Genomic DNA, 15,816 nt, shown 5'->3' with positions numbered 1-15,816 from the left:
TGTCATAATTATGAGAGTAATTACTTAAGTAAGTATTTAGTCAAATCTTTACCTATTTTAAATTATATTAATGTGGTAAGTAGGTATTTTAATTTATAGGTAAATGTTTTTAACTTTTAAAGGTCTATTCGTTTAAAGGTAAGGTATGACTAGAGTACGAGACAATACGCCGAATACGATATGACATATTTTTTTCAACATTTACCGTGCCTTTGATGTAAATCCTAAGATTTACCAAGTGAATGGTGGTAAAAGTTCGAATCGCAAAATTGTTCGGAATTTTACCATTAAGAGTTGGTAACTTAGGTTTTACTGGAATATCATAGGATTTGCCGTAGTTCGTGCTTTTACAGCTTACTTTTACATATAAATATATTTTAATACGTAGGTCTGTACGTAGGAGATATTAAAGAAAAATTAATATGGAGGCTTGTTATGCGACTTTTATCTATATAGAGATTAGAGTCTAAATTACAATCTGATGGTTTTATCGTGATACCATACAAAAGCCTGTTTACAACATTAGAATGGACCAGATTTTCCCACCTATATTATTATCAAATCCACTGGTTCTAAGCAACGTATCGCTATGAAATCTATACACTTTGCGCGAAGTTGCGTGTACCACTTTGTTTTATACTATTTAGAGATTAAGTCCAGCATTTTAAATAAAGTTTGAATCAATAAATGTGGGAGCCCACATGAATATATAAAGTTACATTTTTACACAAAACATAACATTGTTTTTTTCGCAGTCGTGTAAAAAATAAACATTGAACGAACGAGACGAGAATGTGGGCAGCATACATTAACATTTTCATGTTATTTGTTATCTTTCTGATAAATTATAAATACTAAAGGTTGGACTTTTGTTGCTTTAAAACAGAGGGTCTTTTTTTGTTTGTTACACGCACCGGGGTAGATATGACACACGGGTAGGATGTGACCAGGATTAACAAAATTATAAGGTATTTGTCATGACGACATTCAAAATTTCCGAGGGATTAGAAAACGGGCAATGAATCAGCATCCGCATTTTCTGGCCATCACTGCAAAATACCTCTTCCTTTTTTGACGACCTCCATTGACTAGTGGCCGTCACGCCGGACTGCTAATCTGGTGGGTTCGATCTTGGGTTCGATCGCCGGTGAGGTGAGATCAAATTATCTTTTTCAGTTTGACCTGGGGGGTATTTTATTTATATATATATCCTACTAATATTGTAAATGCGAAAGTGTGTGAGGATGTATGCTTGTTACTCTTTGACGCAAAAATGTACTATGATAAATTATTAGAAAAAAAATTGTAAGAAACAATAATGGTGAGCCCTTCTGGCGTGATAGGGACCAACACTGTTCAAATGAGTTTCTATCGGCATTTCTTCTCAGCAGTGATCGTTCCGAAATGCCAGTAGTTTGTAGCTTGTGAGAAATAACTATTTAATGTAAAAATTTACGTGAAAGTGCCTGTGAAGGTGTAATTTCTGAATGAATTGAATTTTGAATTTGAACGGATTGTTATAAAATTTGTTACACGGGTAGAATATAACCTGGAATAAGACATACGAGTAGGATACTTTTTATCCCAAAATTCCCACGGGAGCGAGGCCTCGGGGCGCAACTAGTATGTTATAGAATATACTTAGTTAGCGAGTAACGTTGAGTTAGTTTTTCATAACACAAGTCTCGGACTTACTTAGGGGCTAACTTAATGTGTGTGGATTGTCATCTCTTTCACATCTGAGCACTGTTTTATCTCGGTTTCTTCCTTAGTTATAATTATAGAAAATCGGAGCCTAAAGTCCGCCTTTTAATAATTTCTCCAGCACTGGCACATTTCAATAAATTTATTCAATTCCTGCCTATTTTAGTATAAAACTTTAAACAAGCATAGTTTAATCTAGTTTAACCCTGTTACGTGGCTATGCACGCGAGTCGGAGATCAAACCGAACAGGCAAACATAATTTGTCATCGACATTTCATTCCCCAACACGCATATTTCTATTGAAAACTCGGTTTCAAAAGTTAACTAAGTTATATGCGTAAATGAATAAATTGCGAGTGCATATAACTGCATACAGAGCCGGAACCTATTTTAGTCATAATGTGAAATGTAACACACGTTTTCTTGTTAATATTATTTGTCTTCTCCATTTCACATTAGCTGATAATCAGCTAGAAGAGTGCAAGAGTAATAACGTCTTTACATATTATAAAACAAAGCTTACATATTAAAAACCCTCTACCGCGTCAGTCTGTCCGCTATAAACTCAAAAACTACTACTACTCATGCACGAATTTTCATGCGGTTCTCACCAATAAATGGTGTGAACTTGAGGAAGCTTTTTGTGTATAATTAATTGTGCTTTTACCCGAGCGAAGCCGGGACAGGTCGACGAAATTTTTTGTCAATGCGTCCTTATTATAAAACAAAGCCCTCTGCGGCGTCTGTCTGTCTGTTCGCTATAAACTCAAAAACGACTGCACGGATTTTCATGCAGTTTTCACCAATAGATAGAATGATTCCTGAGGAAGGTTTTTGTGTATAATTTATTATGTTTTTACCTGAACGAGCGAGCGAATTTGAAGTTAGATTCTGAGGGCACACACAAAATGAAATCACATAGGTAAATAGGAGTTATATTTGCAGCAGACACTATTCAATAAACAGAGAACCAGCACACAATACAAGAGCCATGTCGGTTGCTCGTTTGCAACGAAAATCGGATTCAGAATGGCGTCGGCAATCCAATTATTGCTAGTAAAGTGGAAAGGAAAGTAGAAAAATGGAACATTTATTTATTACTGCCACGTTAACACGACATAGTAAATAAATGGACAATACTCAACAGCCCACAGTAAGCGCCAAGCTTGTGTGCTTAACATGACGATGATATCAATATCATGCCAGATAATACGAAAGAACCTCATCGATTTCTGGTTCCCTTGTGTTCTTTTAGAAAGGACTCTTATTTTGCGTGGACGTTTCTTCCACACTTCCACAAACATAAGTTTTTAGTTTTAATTTTTTTAAAGTACTTTCTAATTTTTTATGTAGGTACATACACAATCTATATATATAAAACTATTGCGTTACTTAGTGACTGACTGACAGACAACGTACAGCCGAAACTACTTTTTTTTTATATATTTATTTCACATATAAAGAACAAATATATATAGTACATAATATAAGAACACTGACAAAAACCACAGAGGTTTGTCCACAGTGAGCATCAACGTCAGCAGTAGTATAAAATATTTTGTATTAATCACTTAACAGTAATATATGATAACACAACCAGACTTAGCCAGGAATTATTTAAAAATCCAAATAAAACGGCAGCAATTTCATAACAATCGGAGTTTATTTCACTTTCACAATCTGTTCGAGAATGAATCAAAAATTACATCAACGCTCGCTTTTATGCTTGCGACGGTGGTGGGGCAACAATATTACCGGTATTTTATCATATTTTGAATTCAAACATCTTTCAATTAAATCAAGTTTGTAAATACATATTTTGTGGTATAAAAATAAAGGTATATATTACTTCAATTAATTAAAAAAACTATTTTATAGAAAATGAAAACGAAAACAATTGAGTGATTGTCACTATCAAATCAAATTCAAAAATACCTAATATCTTAAAATGTAAATATTTAAATTAAACAGTTTATTTGTAAATCATGTTTAGTATTTTAGGATACTATATAACAATAATCAAAAGATAAATTACTACAATCAACTTGACAACCGTTAATGTTTGAACATTAAATGGTTGTCAAAAGCAAGTGTAAACAAATCACTATAGTGACAATGTGTTAGATTCTAACATATAGGAACCACGTACGTAGACCATTTTAAACAAAAAACAAGTACCATGTAGTAACACAATTGTTCGATAAAGTAGGACTTAAGTTTATTTTTAATATTTTTAGGAGTTAAGTCATTTTTTACAGAGGTGGGTAGTGCGTTAACTAATCTCGGAAGGAGATATCGCGCTGTCCTCTGCCCGTACGTATTGTTGGCTATAGACGTGCACAGTTTCTCTCTGGCAACAGCTCGAGTATATATAGGATGATTTACTTTGTGACAAACTGTGTTATTAAAAAATTGTTCTTTTAGAAAGTTACATGTCATTTGAGAATGCACTGGCAGTATTTTGCAATTTTTGAATAAGCCAATTTACTGGGCGTAGAAAACTGAAATTTGGTGTGTAGGTTCCTAAAATTGAAATTCAAATCATTTATTCAGATATAAAACCTTCACAGGCACTTTTTCATGACAATTCTTATATTAGTTATTTATCACAAGCTGACATTTCGGAACGACCACTACTGAGAAGAAATGCCGAAAGAAACTCATTTAAACAGTGTTGGTCCCTATCATGCCAGAAAGGCTTACCATTATTGTTTCTTACAATTTTTTCTAATAATATATCAAAAAATAATAATGTACCTAGGACAGGGTAGGGGACACTTAGAAGGGATTTCCAAAAATTCCCACGGGAAACGGATTTTTACTCACATACGAAGTTGTGGGCAAAAGCTATAGTGTAAATATAAAACTTGTATTTCCATAGAAATTTCTTCCAGTGTAGACCCGCAAAGAAAAATGGTAACAAAGAGATATTTTCTATTACAGACCTGTCAAAAACAACTTCAAAACGAGTGGTATCCATCCTCGGACTTTTTGAACTGTCAGTCGGAAGGTCTCCTCGAGTTGATGGTGCGTCCGAGCTTGCTGCGGCGCGTCTTGCAGTCCGACACGTGAACGAGAGAGACCTGCTGCAAGGATACACGCTGCAACTCATTACTAATGATACTGAGGTACGTATTTGATAATACAGGCCAACTTGGAGGTATACAACTTTTTTTGCCGCCATTTTGTTTTGGCGATGAATATGACAGTTGTAGCATGGAAATTACTTTGTGTAGATACGGCAAATTTATTATGGAGCGTTTTACGACGGTTAATTATTTAAATGTTTAATTATTTAAATGTTTTACGAAACAATAAAAAGAATGTTTTCGAGGAACGATCGCCTGATTTGACAGCTCCTGACTTTTTTTGTGGAGGCTATCTAAGGGAACGTGTCTATGCTAACAGGCCAATGAACCTTCAGCAATTAAAACAAAATATTCGAGACACAGTCACTGAGATAACGCAGGAAATGTATGAAAATGTGATGAAAAACGCGATGAAAAGTGTTCGCATCTGCGGTGCTGCTAGAGGTGGACATTTGTCTGACATTGTTTTCCATGTTTAACTGCCGGCCCTAAATACTATATTTAGCAAGGAATACTTGATATATTTTATATTTCATGGAATAAAATTAGAAAACTAAAGTATATACCTGTTATTTGGCCACCCTATACTTCTTCTTGTTTGCGTGTCGATGACAAATCAACGCTCTATTGGGTGCTACCTAAAAATATTCTTGCCAGAACCGAGGCAGTTCGATGACTTCATCGGGAGCTGCCATCAAGTCAGCCCGAGTACAGATATTTGGACACTCGGGACATGCGAGTTGATGAACTATTTGATACTACTGAGGCTTATCTTGTCTCTCTTGCTTAGTATATCTACTTCTCTCTCATCCTCGAGTGTTCCTGGTCTCAAAGCCCCAGAGTAATTAAGTAATACATATTTTTAAATAACAATATTTCACTATAATTTTACTGATTTTTTTTTGCCGCTTGCCTGATTTCAACCGACTCTCTGAGCAATGCTATTATTACTAATCAACTACTAAGGCTTAAATCTTGGTGCTGTCGAATCTTGAATATATTATGGTTTACTGGTGGCCAGCCCCGGCTTCGATCGGGTAAAATCATAATAAATTATACGTACAACTAGACCTTCCTCAGAAATATTGGTGAAAACCACATAAAAATCAGTGTAGTCGTTTTTTAGTGTATCGCAAACAGACAGAAAGACGCGGCAGATTACTTTGTCCATGATATTATAAAGAGAAAAGATTTGTATTTTTGTTTGTAATGAATAAACTCAAAATCCACTGGGCCGATGTTGATGAAATTTGACACTGAGATACTCGTAGACGAAACCATTCGGAGTGACGCTACAGGCTACATATTTTTTTTATGATTTTACCCGATCGAAGCCGGGATGGACCTCAAGTTTTATAATATTCCCGCTTACACACACACAGTCCCTAATACAACTACGAATACGTGAAGGAGCGAGAGTTTAAATGTAGTTTAGAGTACACTTCCTTCTCTGTCCAGTGCGATGCAGGAGTGGGCGTGGACCGGTTCTTCCACGCGCTGTACACGGAACGAGCTTCCAGAGTGGTAGCCCTGCTGGGCACAGCATGCTCCGACGTCACCGAGAGTATCGCCAAGATCGTGCCTTACTGGAACATCGTGCAGGTATCACACAGTCTCACCAAAAGCCATACAAGATCACCGCTCCTTCCACGCACTGTACACGGAGAAAAGAATGCTAAAACCACTGGTTTCACTCTGAGAGTGCTGGCAGAAGCGAAAACTTGAATGAACATTGGGCATTTTGACGTCTTAGGAATTTTCGATCAGGTCACGTCACCTGACGCGAGTTTAAAATTTTTTACCCACCACAAAAAGTGCAAAACTAAGCTAAAGAAGTTTTCACTTCAAAAACATCACGTGATTAATGGACAGACCCCCTAATCCCCTGACATATCCAGAAGCACGACGCGCGACGCCCGTCAGTCGCAGATTGGTGCGGTGAGACGCGATTACGGTGAAATTCTGTCAGATGCAATGAGAGTCTCGTTTCTGGCCCCTTAGTTAATGTGATTAGTAATTCGCTATAACTAACCTATACATAATAAAAATAAAGTAAGTAGCTGGGTACGTATTCTTCATGGTTGAGGGTCGTGGTTGTTACGTGGAATGAAAAAACACACAACGACTTTCTTGACACTATTAATGGAGTAGTTTGCCATTACCTTCTCCATTTCACACACAAGTATACAATAAAAGTTGAGGTTATTGTGCAGGTTTCCTCACAATGTTTTCCTTCACTGGAAGCAAGTGGTGGTCGACGAAACAAACGGTGACGGTGGTGTACAAACTCACACGGCACGAGTAGGATTCGAACCTGGGACTTCAAGTTTACGCGATCAAAAAAAGATATTTCCAATTTTATATTTCACTTCTAATTTCTCGTATTCGGTGTTAAAAGAACTTGGTAACTATAACTGTTTAAATAAATATATAAAATATTTAATAACTAAAAGAATGCTGACCGAAACTTGAATATATATAAAGAAAAAAATACTCTTCGAAAATAGGTTAAGTTACATTTATGTAATATATATTATGTAATATTACATTTATGTAATATATATATGAGTCGCTTTTGCCCAAGTTCAACAATTCTCCAAAGGAAACTGAGTACGACCCACCTTTCCTCAAAACGGCAGCTTTACCAAATCCTCAAGGAGGCCTCCGGTTGTCTGAACAGTGAAGATTGTCCAAAAAACATTATTAATCGCCGCGGTGCGAAGGTGGCTGAAACACTAGTACTTGCTAACCATTAGCATTGAATCAGCAAGTCAACTCAGTATCTAAAATATCAAACTACGGACGTAACAGTTTCAAAACCGAGGTCAAATACTTGTTATACCATGGTTATACACATATGGTACTAGACCATTTCCTGTGTCTCTGATAGCTAGGCATGCCGCCAATTAATCACATGTTGAAATGAAAACTACCATCTTTATCTGGGTCATGTTCACGCTGCACCAGATTCTGGCTGGCTTCAGATATATTAACTTACAAGTAAATACTAATATGGCTCTAGAGAGAATTGGGTCGTTTATACACAAGCCTACGCGAATGCATAACAATTGCGTAGTTTGTATGAGATCATTTATTCATCGTAATGACAAACAAGCAATATATGCCGAATCTTACAAGTTCGGAGAACTGTTTCGCGATAATGTATGTATAGCCAGCATAAATTTTTACCGGCTATTGGATATTATTTATTTTTGCATTGTGTCTCGATCCTTTGCAAATACAATAAGTGGCCTCTCGATCGGGTGGCGTGTGGTTAGAATAGGACCACTTAATATCTTCACATGGATGTCATACGAGACGACTAAGGGACACAAAGCCTTAATGGCTGTTAGGCAACAAAAGCATTCCTAACAAGGGTTGACGTAAGGACGGTTGTAAAATCATAACCAAATTTTATGGCAAATTTTTACGATCTTTGAAGTGTCCATGAAATCCAAATCCAATCCGCCAAAGTATTCTAATTTGCCAAGTTCGGAGATCTTGTCCACGATAGTGTGGAGCCGGCAATATGCCGAGTAAGTATGTAATATCTACTTATTGTCATCTTGCGGCTTCATAATGAGATGAACAAAGGGGTTAGTGCGGGTTTGCGTTTCACTTCTCACCATCGAAACTATTCGAAGTGAGAGGCAGCGAACCAATCACATTGCAGTGTGGTTGTAGTTGCGTCACAATTCGTTTATTTTATATTTATATATTTAATTCATTGCTCGAATTCGACTTTTGATGTCAGATAAGGATTTACGCGCAAGTTCTTTTCAAACAGTACGGCGCGAACCCTTCTCGAAGTTGTGTTTGCGCCTGACTTTTGGAAGGAAGTGTCTGGGAAAATACTGGTAATAAACCCATCAACGGATAAGCGTCATGTATTATATTAAAGTAGGTATTATACGAATTTCAATACTGGAATAAACACTGAACGAGCGGTTTGCAGCAAAATCTGTTGTTAAATAATTTTGCAAGCGGAATTAATATTTTGAAGGCTGGAAGAAAAATCAGGCTGGAACAGGCTGTAGCTTGATTTTTGATAGCAAAATATTATTCCGCGTACTGTAAATACTGGAAGTATTTTTTTTTTGTAACGAATATATTTTTATTGTACTAAAATCAATAACGTCCTCTGAATTTTTCAAAATATTTATCTCAAACGGATAATACAAAATGTTTTAAGAAGCCGCTTCCATAATATCCTAGCTTAAAATGAAGTTTAGGTAAATATAGGTACCTACATCCGATTATCCGATCACTGATAACAATATTCCTAAAGCAAGTTTCACCTAATAACAGATGTGATATTAATATCACAGATCACAGTCTGTCCTAAAGACATTTCTTCCAACGCAAGAATTAATATACCACGTTTATCCATGTCTAGGAAGTAAACAAGCAGGAAATGTGATTCAAAAAGATTCGTATCTAAAGATTTTAAATTAACAACGTAAAAGTGACACGTTTAACAACCGTATTACCGGTGGTTTGATTCGTGTGAAGACGCTGAACGCAATATACTGTTAGATATATATATATATATATTTAAAGAGGAATATAGTCATTGTAGAATTTTTGACCAACAGTAGAATTTTTATGGCCAAGGCGATGACGATGATATTTTTAATAGATTTTTTAATAATTTTTTTAGCAACAAAAACAAAAATTCTTTCGAGAAACCAAGATGGCGTCCGAAAAAAATTAAATCCTCGAATAATTTAAGACCAGTTTTACATATATAATATTAATGCACCACGTGAAATAAAATGATTTTTTTTTTCACCGAATACACAGTATTACGTGGTTTAGCTGCGGGTCTTAAATGGTGAAATAACTTTGAAAATAATACGGCTCAAACCTCCAAAGTTGCTCACGGAGAGCAACTTTTGCAAATGTTAAGTACGTTTACAACACTTTTGTTAGTAATTTATCGTAACGTCATACAAAATCTGACAGCCTGTAAATTCGGACATAAAACGTACGGAATTAGTATCTACCTACTACGAAGTACTTACTAAATCCATGCATAAAACTTAAGTTAGAACTTACTAGTGTATAGACGGACATAGATATACAAATATATAGGCAAATTAGGTCTGGAACGTTACATTGAAGAATGTTCTTATATCAGTGGCCTGGAAACACAAAAAGGAAACGTTGAAAACCCTTGTTAAAAAATTAGGGCATCGATGCGAGAGCCTGTGTGCATAGAATTTGGAATAACAATAAGACAATATAAAAGATGTGTTTGAGAGTTTTTGTCGCCCTGTATCTGTCTGAACAGGAAGGCGAAGTGCTGGTTTAGAGTTCACTTCTCACTGTCGAATCGATACTACTTTATGATTCCAAATTCTGTGCTATAAAGCCTGTACTATGCCTATAGGCGTAGTGCTTGTTGTGGAGAGGTGGACTTAAACGGGATAAAATCTCGCTACATCGGAGGGAACCAACTGGATTCATTTATCGAGGCACCGACGGAAGTACCATCAATTATTCTGATGTGCATATTTCATTTGCGATGTTGACGGGAATTGAAATATCGAAATATGGGCCTACTCTATTCTTCATTGTGATCGTACTGCTTCATGGCTGAGCTGGGTCGTGGCCATTACGTGGAATAAAACGCCCACAACGACTTTCTTGACACTATGTATGGCGTAGTTTGCCATTGCCTTCTCCATTTCACACGCAAGTTAATAATCAATAGGTGCAGGTTTCCTCACGATGTTTTCCTTCACTGTGGAATGAAAACTACTATACATGAGTCAGATCGGTAAACAAACACATGAGTAGAACTTGGGACCGTTTGGTTCACAGACGGGCGTCTTAACCATTACACCACCACCGCTTCTCTCTATCTATTACTAGGTACTAATTTATGAAAATTACACTGTTTGTAACTTGTTACATATATATTTTTTTTGTGTAAATATATTGAATAACCTCTCTGTCTCCCATCCCGGTTACCGCTACCGCGGCTGAGTCCCGAATCCGGTTTCCTACATGCCTATTTTTATTGAATAACTATTCTATCATAAATGATCGTGTCGTCTGTCTGTCCACTAGGTGTCGTTCGGGTCCACCACCCCAGCGCTGAGCGATCGCTCCCAGTTCCCGCTGTTCTCCCGCACCGTGGCTCCCGACTCCTCGCACCACCTGGCTCGCATCGCATTCATCAGGTACGACTGACACCACCACATCTTCACACGTTCCTGGAGCATTAAATAAATATAAATATTTAAGTAGGAACAAATCACAGAGACTGAGGTAAGCCCCAAAGTAAGTTCGAAACTGGTGTTATGGGATACTAACTCAAAGTATATATATATGTATATTATGTCATAGAATATAATATTATATTCTATAACATAATATACATATATATATAAACATCCAAGACCCAGGTCAATCTGAAAAAGATCATTTTCCATGTTAACCTGACCGGGCATCGAACCCGGGACCTCCAGTGTAGTAGTCCGGCTTGATGACCATTAGGCCACGGAGATCGCCTGCGTACATTGCATTGCATCGAAGAGTCGAAAAAGTAGGAAAGCTGTCCCTGGACTCCGACCCTCAATGGGTTACGAAGAAACCGGGATAACGCTCAGATAAGAGAGAACCCGTTGCATTGGGAGATGTGACGCTACGAAGCCTATTTTTAACGCTTCGTAAGACCTTAAAATTTTGAACATTCAGCCGTGATTTTAAAACCGACTTTCTGTCTGGCGTCAACCCACATTGTGAATACTATTGCTGCCTAAGATCTGCTAAGCTATGTTTCCCTTAGACGCATCGTACAGTCAACTGCACATAAAACTACCCAAATTAAGTGCAAACGCGCCGCCATAGAGGTTTATGCAGGCTAAATTGATGTGCTGTTGACTGTACGACATTCCAGGTAAATCATCCTTGATCGTGTTTGGTTGGTCAGTTTGTACACTTTGGCAAGGAATGTTCTTCAGGACTACTCAACGAAACTCATTCTACGGAACACCAGATTAGAATATGGCTCATTCCCGACCTGTTTCCACCTTTGTGTCGCTTACACGACTGTTATTTCCAGCCGAGTTCCATTAGGGCTGGTCGACAACAAACGTTGAAAATTGATAAACTGACAAAAAGCCGTCGGAAAATATAATTTTTCCATTGTGAAAAGGCGCGCTTTGATACTGTTCATCTGCATCCACAAACAGCGAAATACAATAACGTACCTAACCCAGAGCAGATGGTTCGTATTGATTTAACGTCGAAAATGTAAAATTTTACATTTTAGTCACCCAGATAAATGTTTAAACCATGCCAATACCACAATATCGTGGAAAAGTTCCCCTACAGCTTCTGCATACATTGCTAGTTTTTCATTGCGGCAAACAAAAGCAGTCATACAAAATAACGCAATGTTCATGTTTTCGCGTCGGCGTTCGGCGATAGTGTGGAGTCGGCATTGTGCATAAAAATACAAAAATAACAATAAGGTACATATGTAATGCAAAAGGCTAACCTGTCACATTGGCATTGGTAATTAGGATCATTATCTAACAAAGTCCGGCGTATAAACGAGTACCTACGTATATTTCTTGTATTCATTTTAATTCACTTGCTTTCGTGCAATAAAGTAAACAAATAAACGAATTCTATAATAAATTAATAATAATGATTCCTTTTCCCTTATGGTAGGTACAAAGCCCAAAAATAAATCAGAATATTTCGTCTGATTTCAACACTTGAATTTTAGCGATGTGAAACACAATGAATAGGTATTGACCAAACATCGACGAGGCAAAGTTTTGATTCAGCACATTTGTTGAACTCTGGATCGTTTAACTCTGTTTTACCCGACTACACACCAGAAGAGTGATGTTTTTATAATATGGTTAGTAATTGAATATTTCTATCGTTGGGTCTAGCTACCTCCGTATTAACCGTATCAAGGCTACAGGGGCCCCTAATGTGTGTAAGCAAAAAAATAGTAATATGTTGTCCACAATATGTCACTTAATCTCGTGTATCCCTGGAAAACACACAAAATAGACTAATTTGCCAAAAAACGGCAGAAAAAATTACATTTAATTTCCTAAGAGGAAGTGAGAATAATAAATATTTATTTTAATTTAATGTAAGCATTTTTTTTTTGTGAGAAAACTTTACCATTTGTGCCTCTTGAGATAGGTATTTTAGTATCGCTGATAACTTAAATAGTAAATGAAAGAACTGTAGTATTATCTTATACATAATTTTTTCTTATCTCTACAGCAATATTGCAACTTTTTGAATTTTAAACCATACCAAAGTCTATGGGGTTACGGACTTGAGTTTACGACCCATAAAATTAAAAAACACTTTTTGCTTTTACGTCCAGATTGTTATAAACAAAAAGTTTCCGCTAACCAAACTTTATATATATATAGATATATAACACAGACTTTATAATATATATAACACAGATTGAGCTAGCCCCAAAGTAAGTTCGAGACTTGTGTTATGGGATACCAACTCAACGATACTATATTTTATAACAAATACATATATAGATAAACATCCAAGATCCGGATCAATCAGGAAAAGATCATTTTCCATCATGACCCGACCGGGGATCGAACCCGGGACCTCTCGGTTCAGTGGCAAGAACCTTACCACTGCGCCACCGAGGTCGTCATAATACGGACTTCGTATTGTTTATATATGTGCACAGTCTGAAATAAACAATTTAATTATTTCATTCATTAGACGGTTCGGCTGGGACACGGTGACCGCTTTCTCACAAAACGAGGAAGTGTATTCGCTGGCTGTGAACGAGCTGGTGACGCAATTGGAAGCTGCGAACATCACGTGCGCTGCTTCCATCACCTTCGCTGAGACTGACTTCAAACAACAACTGCTGCAACTAAAGGTACGCAGCTTCAGGAAGTGTCGCCTCTAAATTATTAAGCCATAAATGAAATAAAGCCACAAATAAAATAAAGCCACAAAAAATGAAGCCATTAAAAATAAGCCACAAAGAAATGAAGCCACAAAAAAATAAGCCACAAAAAAATTAAGCCACAAAAAATTAAGCCACAATAAAATAAAAAAGACATTTCAGTTGATGCTAGCTTTTGCCTGCGGCTTCGCCAGCATATTCATTATTCGCTCATAACTACATAGTGTAGCCACCATTAGAGTGGAATGTAATTTGAAAATTTTCAGATATAGGTATGCCTTATTATTAGCATGTCGACTCGACAAATCATTATTAAGTAGTAGAGACTAATAACCAGCCGACTTAAAACGGGAATGAAGCCTGTGATCTTCTTTAGATACATTACAAAAGTTTCAACTTCAGGATTCTATTACTGAATCTGATTTATGTGCGCGCATTAAAAGCACACATAAAATTTAAAGACCGTTTTGCCGTTGAAGAGTTCCCTCAGAAACCAATCCATAATAGAATCAGGTCAAGCATGACATAAAAACGCACACTTTCCTCCCTTAAAGTGGAATGAAACACACGGTTTCCTTGGCAATATTATTATTAAGGTTTGCCGCGTTCTCCGTTTCAAACAGTAGATGATAAATTATCTATCGACTTGATTGAAAAACGTTTTCTTTCAACGGAAGCAAGTGGTCAATGAAAACTATTTAAACAAGCAAAACAAAAAATCGGCCTGCACAAGTAGTATCCTTGCGTTGAGCCCATTAATTTGATACCTGTATTGTAGTATTCGAAGTAAAATTTTTCACCAAGTCCAATCGTACAATTTTAATAATTAACATCACCAATCTTAAAATACTCGGACAGCTAAGACGAATGTAACGATATATCTCAATTATGTAATTTTTTGGAAGGTTATAAAGAATATTACATACACACATGATACGTACGAAAAACATTTGATTTTACACGGTTCCTTTGCAGTCGGATAAAAAATTCATAAGTCAGATTGGTGTAACACATGTGGCTCACGTGGCAAGTGGCTCTCGAACCTGGGACCACGCCAAAATGCACACAAATATGTGTAAAATGCATTCAGTAGTGCGGGTATTTTTTACGTCAACACAGATAATATTTTATATTCAGCCTGTCAATGCTACACATGCGAAAAATAAACATTTGATAGGTAGGTAGGTATTTCAATTTTGTTGATGTCTGTCAGAACGTCTGAACAGAGATTCGCGTCTAATAAATACAATAGAAAAAAAAACTGGTTCAATTTTCTTTCTCATACTATTCGATATATGTATGGAGCTTTTCACGACGAAATATTTACTAAAATATTTCATACTAATTCATACTTATTGCCGTTGCCCATGGCTGCAGTGTTTGCTTACCAGCAGGCAAACCGCATTAACGTTTGCACGCAGCGGGTCATTACTATATCCATTCTGAATTTCATCAAAATCGGCCCAGCGGCGGTTTAGTGTGATAGATGGATATACAGATAAAAAGCCAAATAGGCAGTATTAGTATATTTGGGCTAAATTTTCGTAGGTATTTCTAATAATTTCATTCATTTCAACATCGTCTTATCTTTACTTCTTGAAATTAGTGTCAAATCAAATAAAATCAAATCATTTATTCAGAAATTAGGCCTTCACAGGCACTTTTTCACGTCATATTCTAAATTAAATGATGTTTACCAAAGCTACAAACTACTAGCATTTTGGAACGACCACTGCTGAGAAGAAATGCCGAAAGAAACTCATTCAAACAGTGTTGGTCCCTATTATGCCAGAAGGGCTTACCATTTTTTTAATATAAATTTATATATAATTTTTTATCAGTAATATACACAATAAAGTACATGGTCAAAAGGTATACTGAAACATATTATGATTGTGATCAAGTGCTGATGAAAGGAAAATATATATACTTATATAAATTTAGGTAAGTTTAATTTAGCATATTTTGGTTTTAGTTTTTGTTTTAATGATTATAATGTTTCATTTTCATTTTTTTATACATAAGGTAGAATATAAATAAATAAATGACATATTAGTATGGATGTGGATTTTCTTCGAAGAAAAATGTGACAT

At 36.3% G+C, this 15,816-nt stretch overlaps 1 protein-coding gene across 3 annotated transcripts in view; it reads left to right on the top strand.

The window, feature by feature from the left end:
- GABA-B-R3 (metabotropic GABA-B receptor subtype 3) overlaps window positions 1–15,816 on the top strand; it is a 65,879-nt gene that overhangs the window by 33,849 nt on the left and 16,214 nt on the right. For all 3 annotated transcript variants that reach the window (XM_053756257.2, XM_053756258.2, XM_053756256.2), the window contains 4 exons: window positions 4,649–4,833; window positions 6,253–6,396; window positions 10,870–10,982; window positions 13,531–13,693. In XM_053756257.2, coding sequence (XP_053612232.1) covers window positions 4,649–4,833; window positions 6,253–6,396; window positions 10,870–10,982; window positions 13,531–13,693 — 605 coding nt within the window. The remainder of the gene's footprint in view (window positions 1–4,648; window positions 4,834–6,252; window positions 6,397–10,869; window positions 10,983–13,530; window positions 13,694–15,816) is intronic.

The sequence above is a fragment of the Plodia interpunctella genome, chromosome 16 (assembly GCF_027563975.2).
Source record: "Plodia interpunctella isolate USDA-ARS_2022_Savannah chromosome 16, ilPloInte3.2, whole genome shotgun sequence".
Classification (NCBI taxonomy): domain Eukaryota; kingdom Metazoa; phylum Arthropoda; class Insecta; order Lepidoptera; family Pyralidae; genus Plodia; species Plodia interpunctella.
The sequence above is the reverse complement of the archived record's forward strand: the minus strand, read 5'-3'. Positions and strand labels throughout refer to the sequence as shown.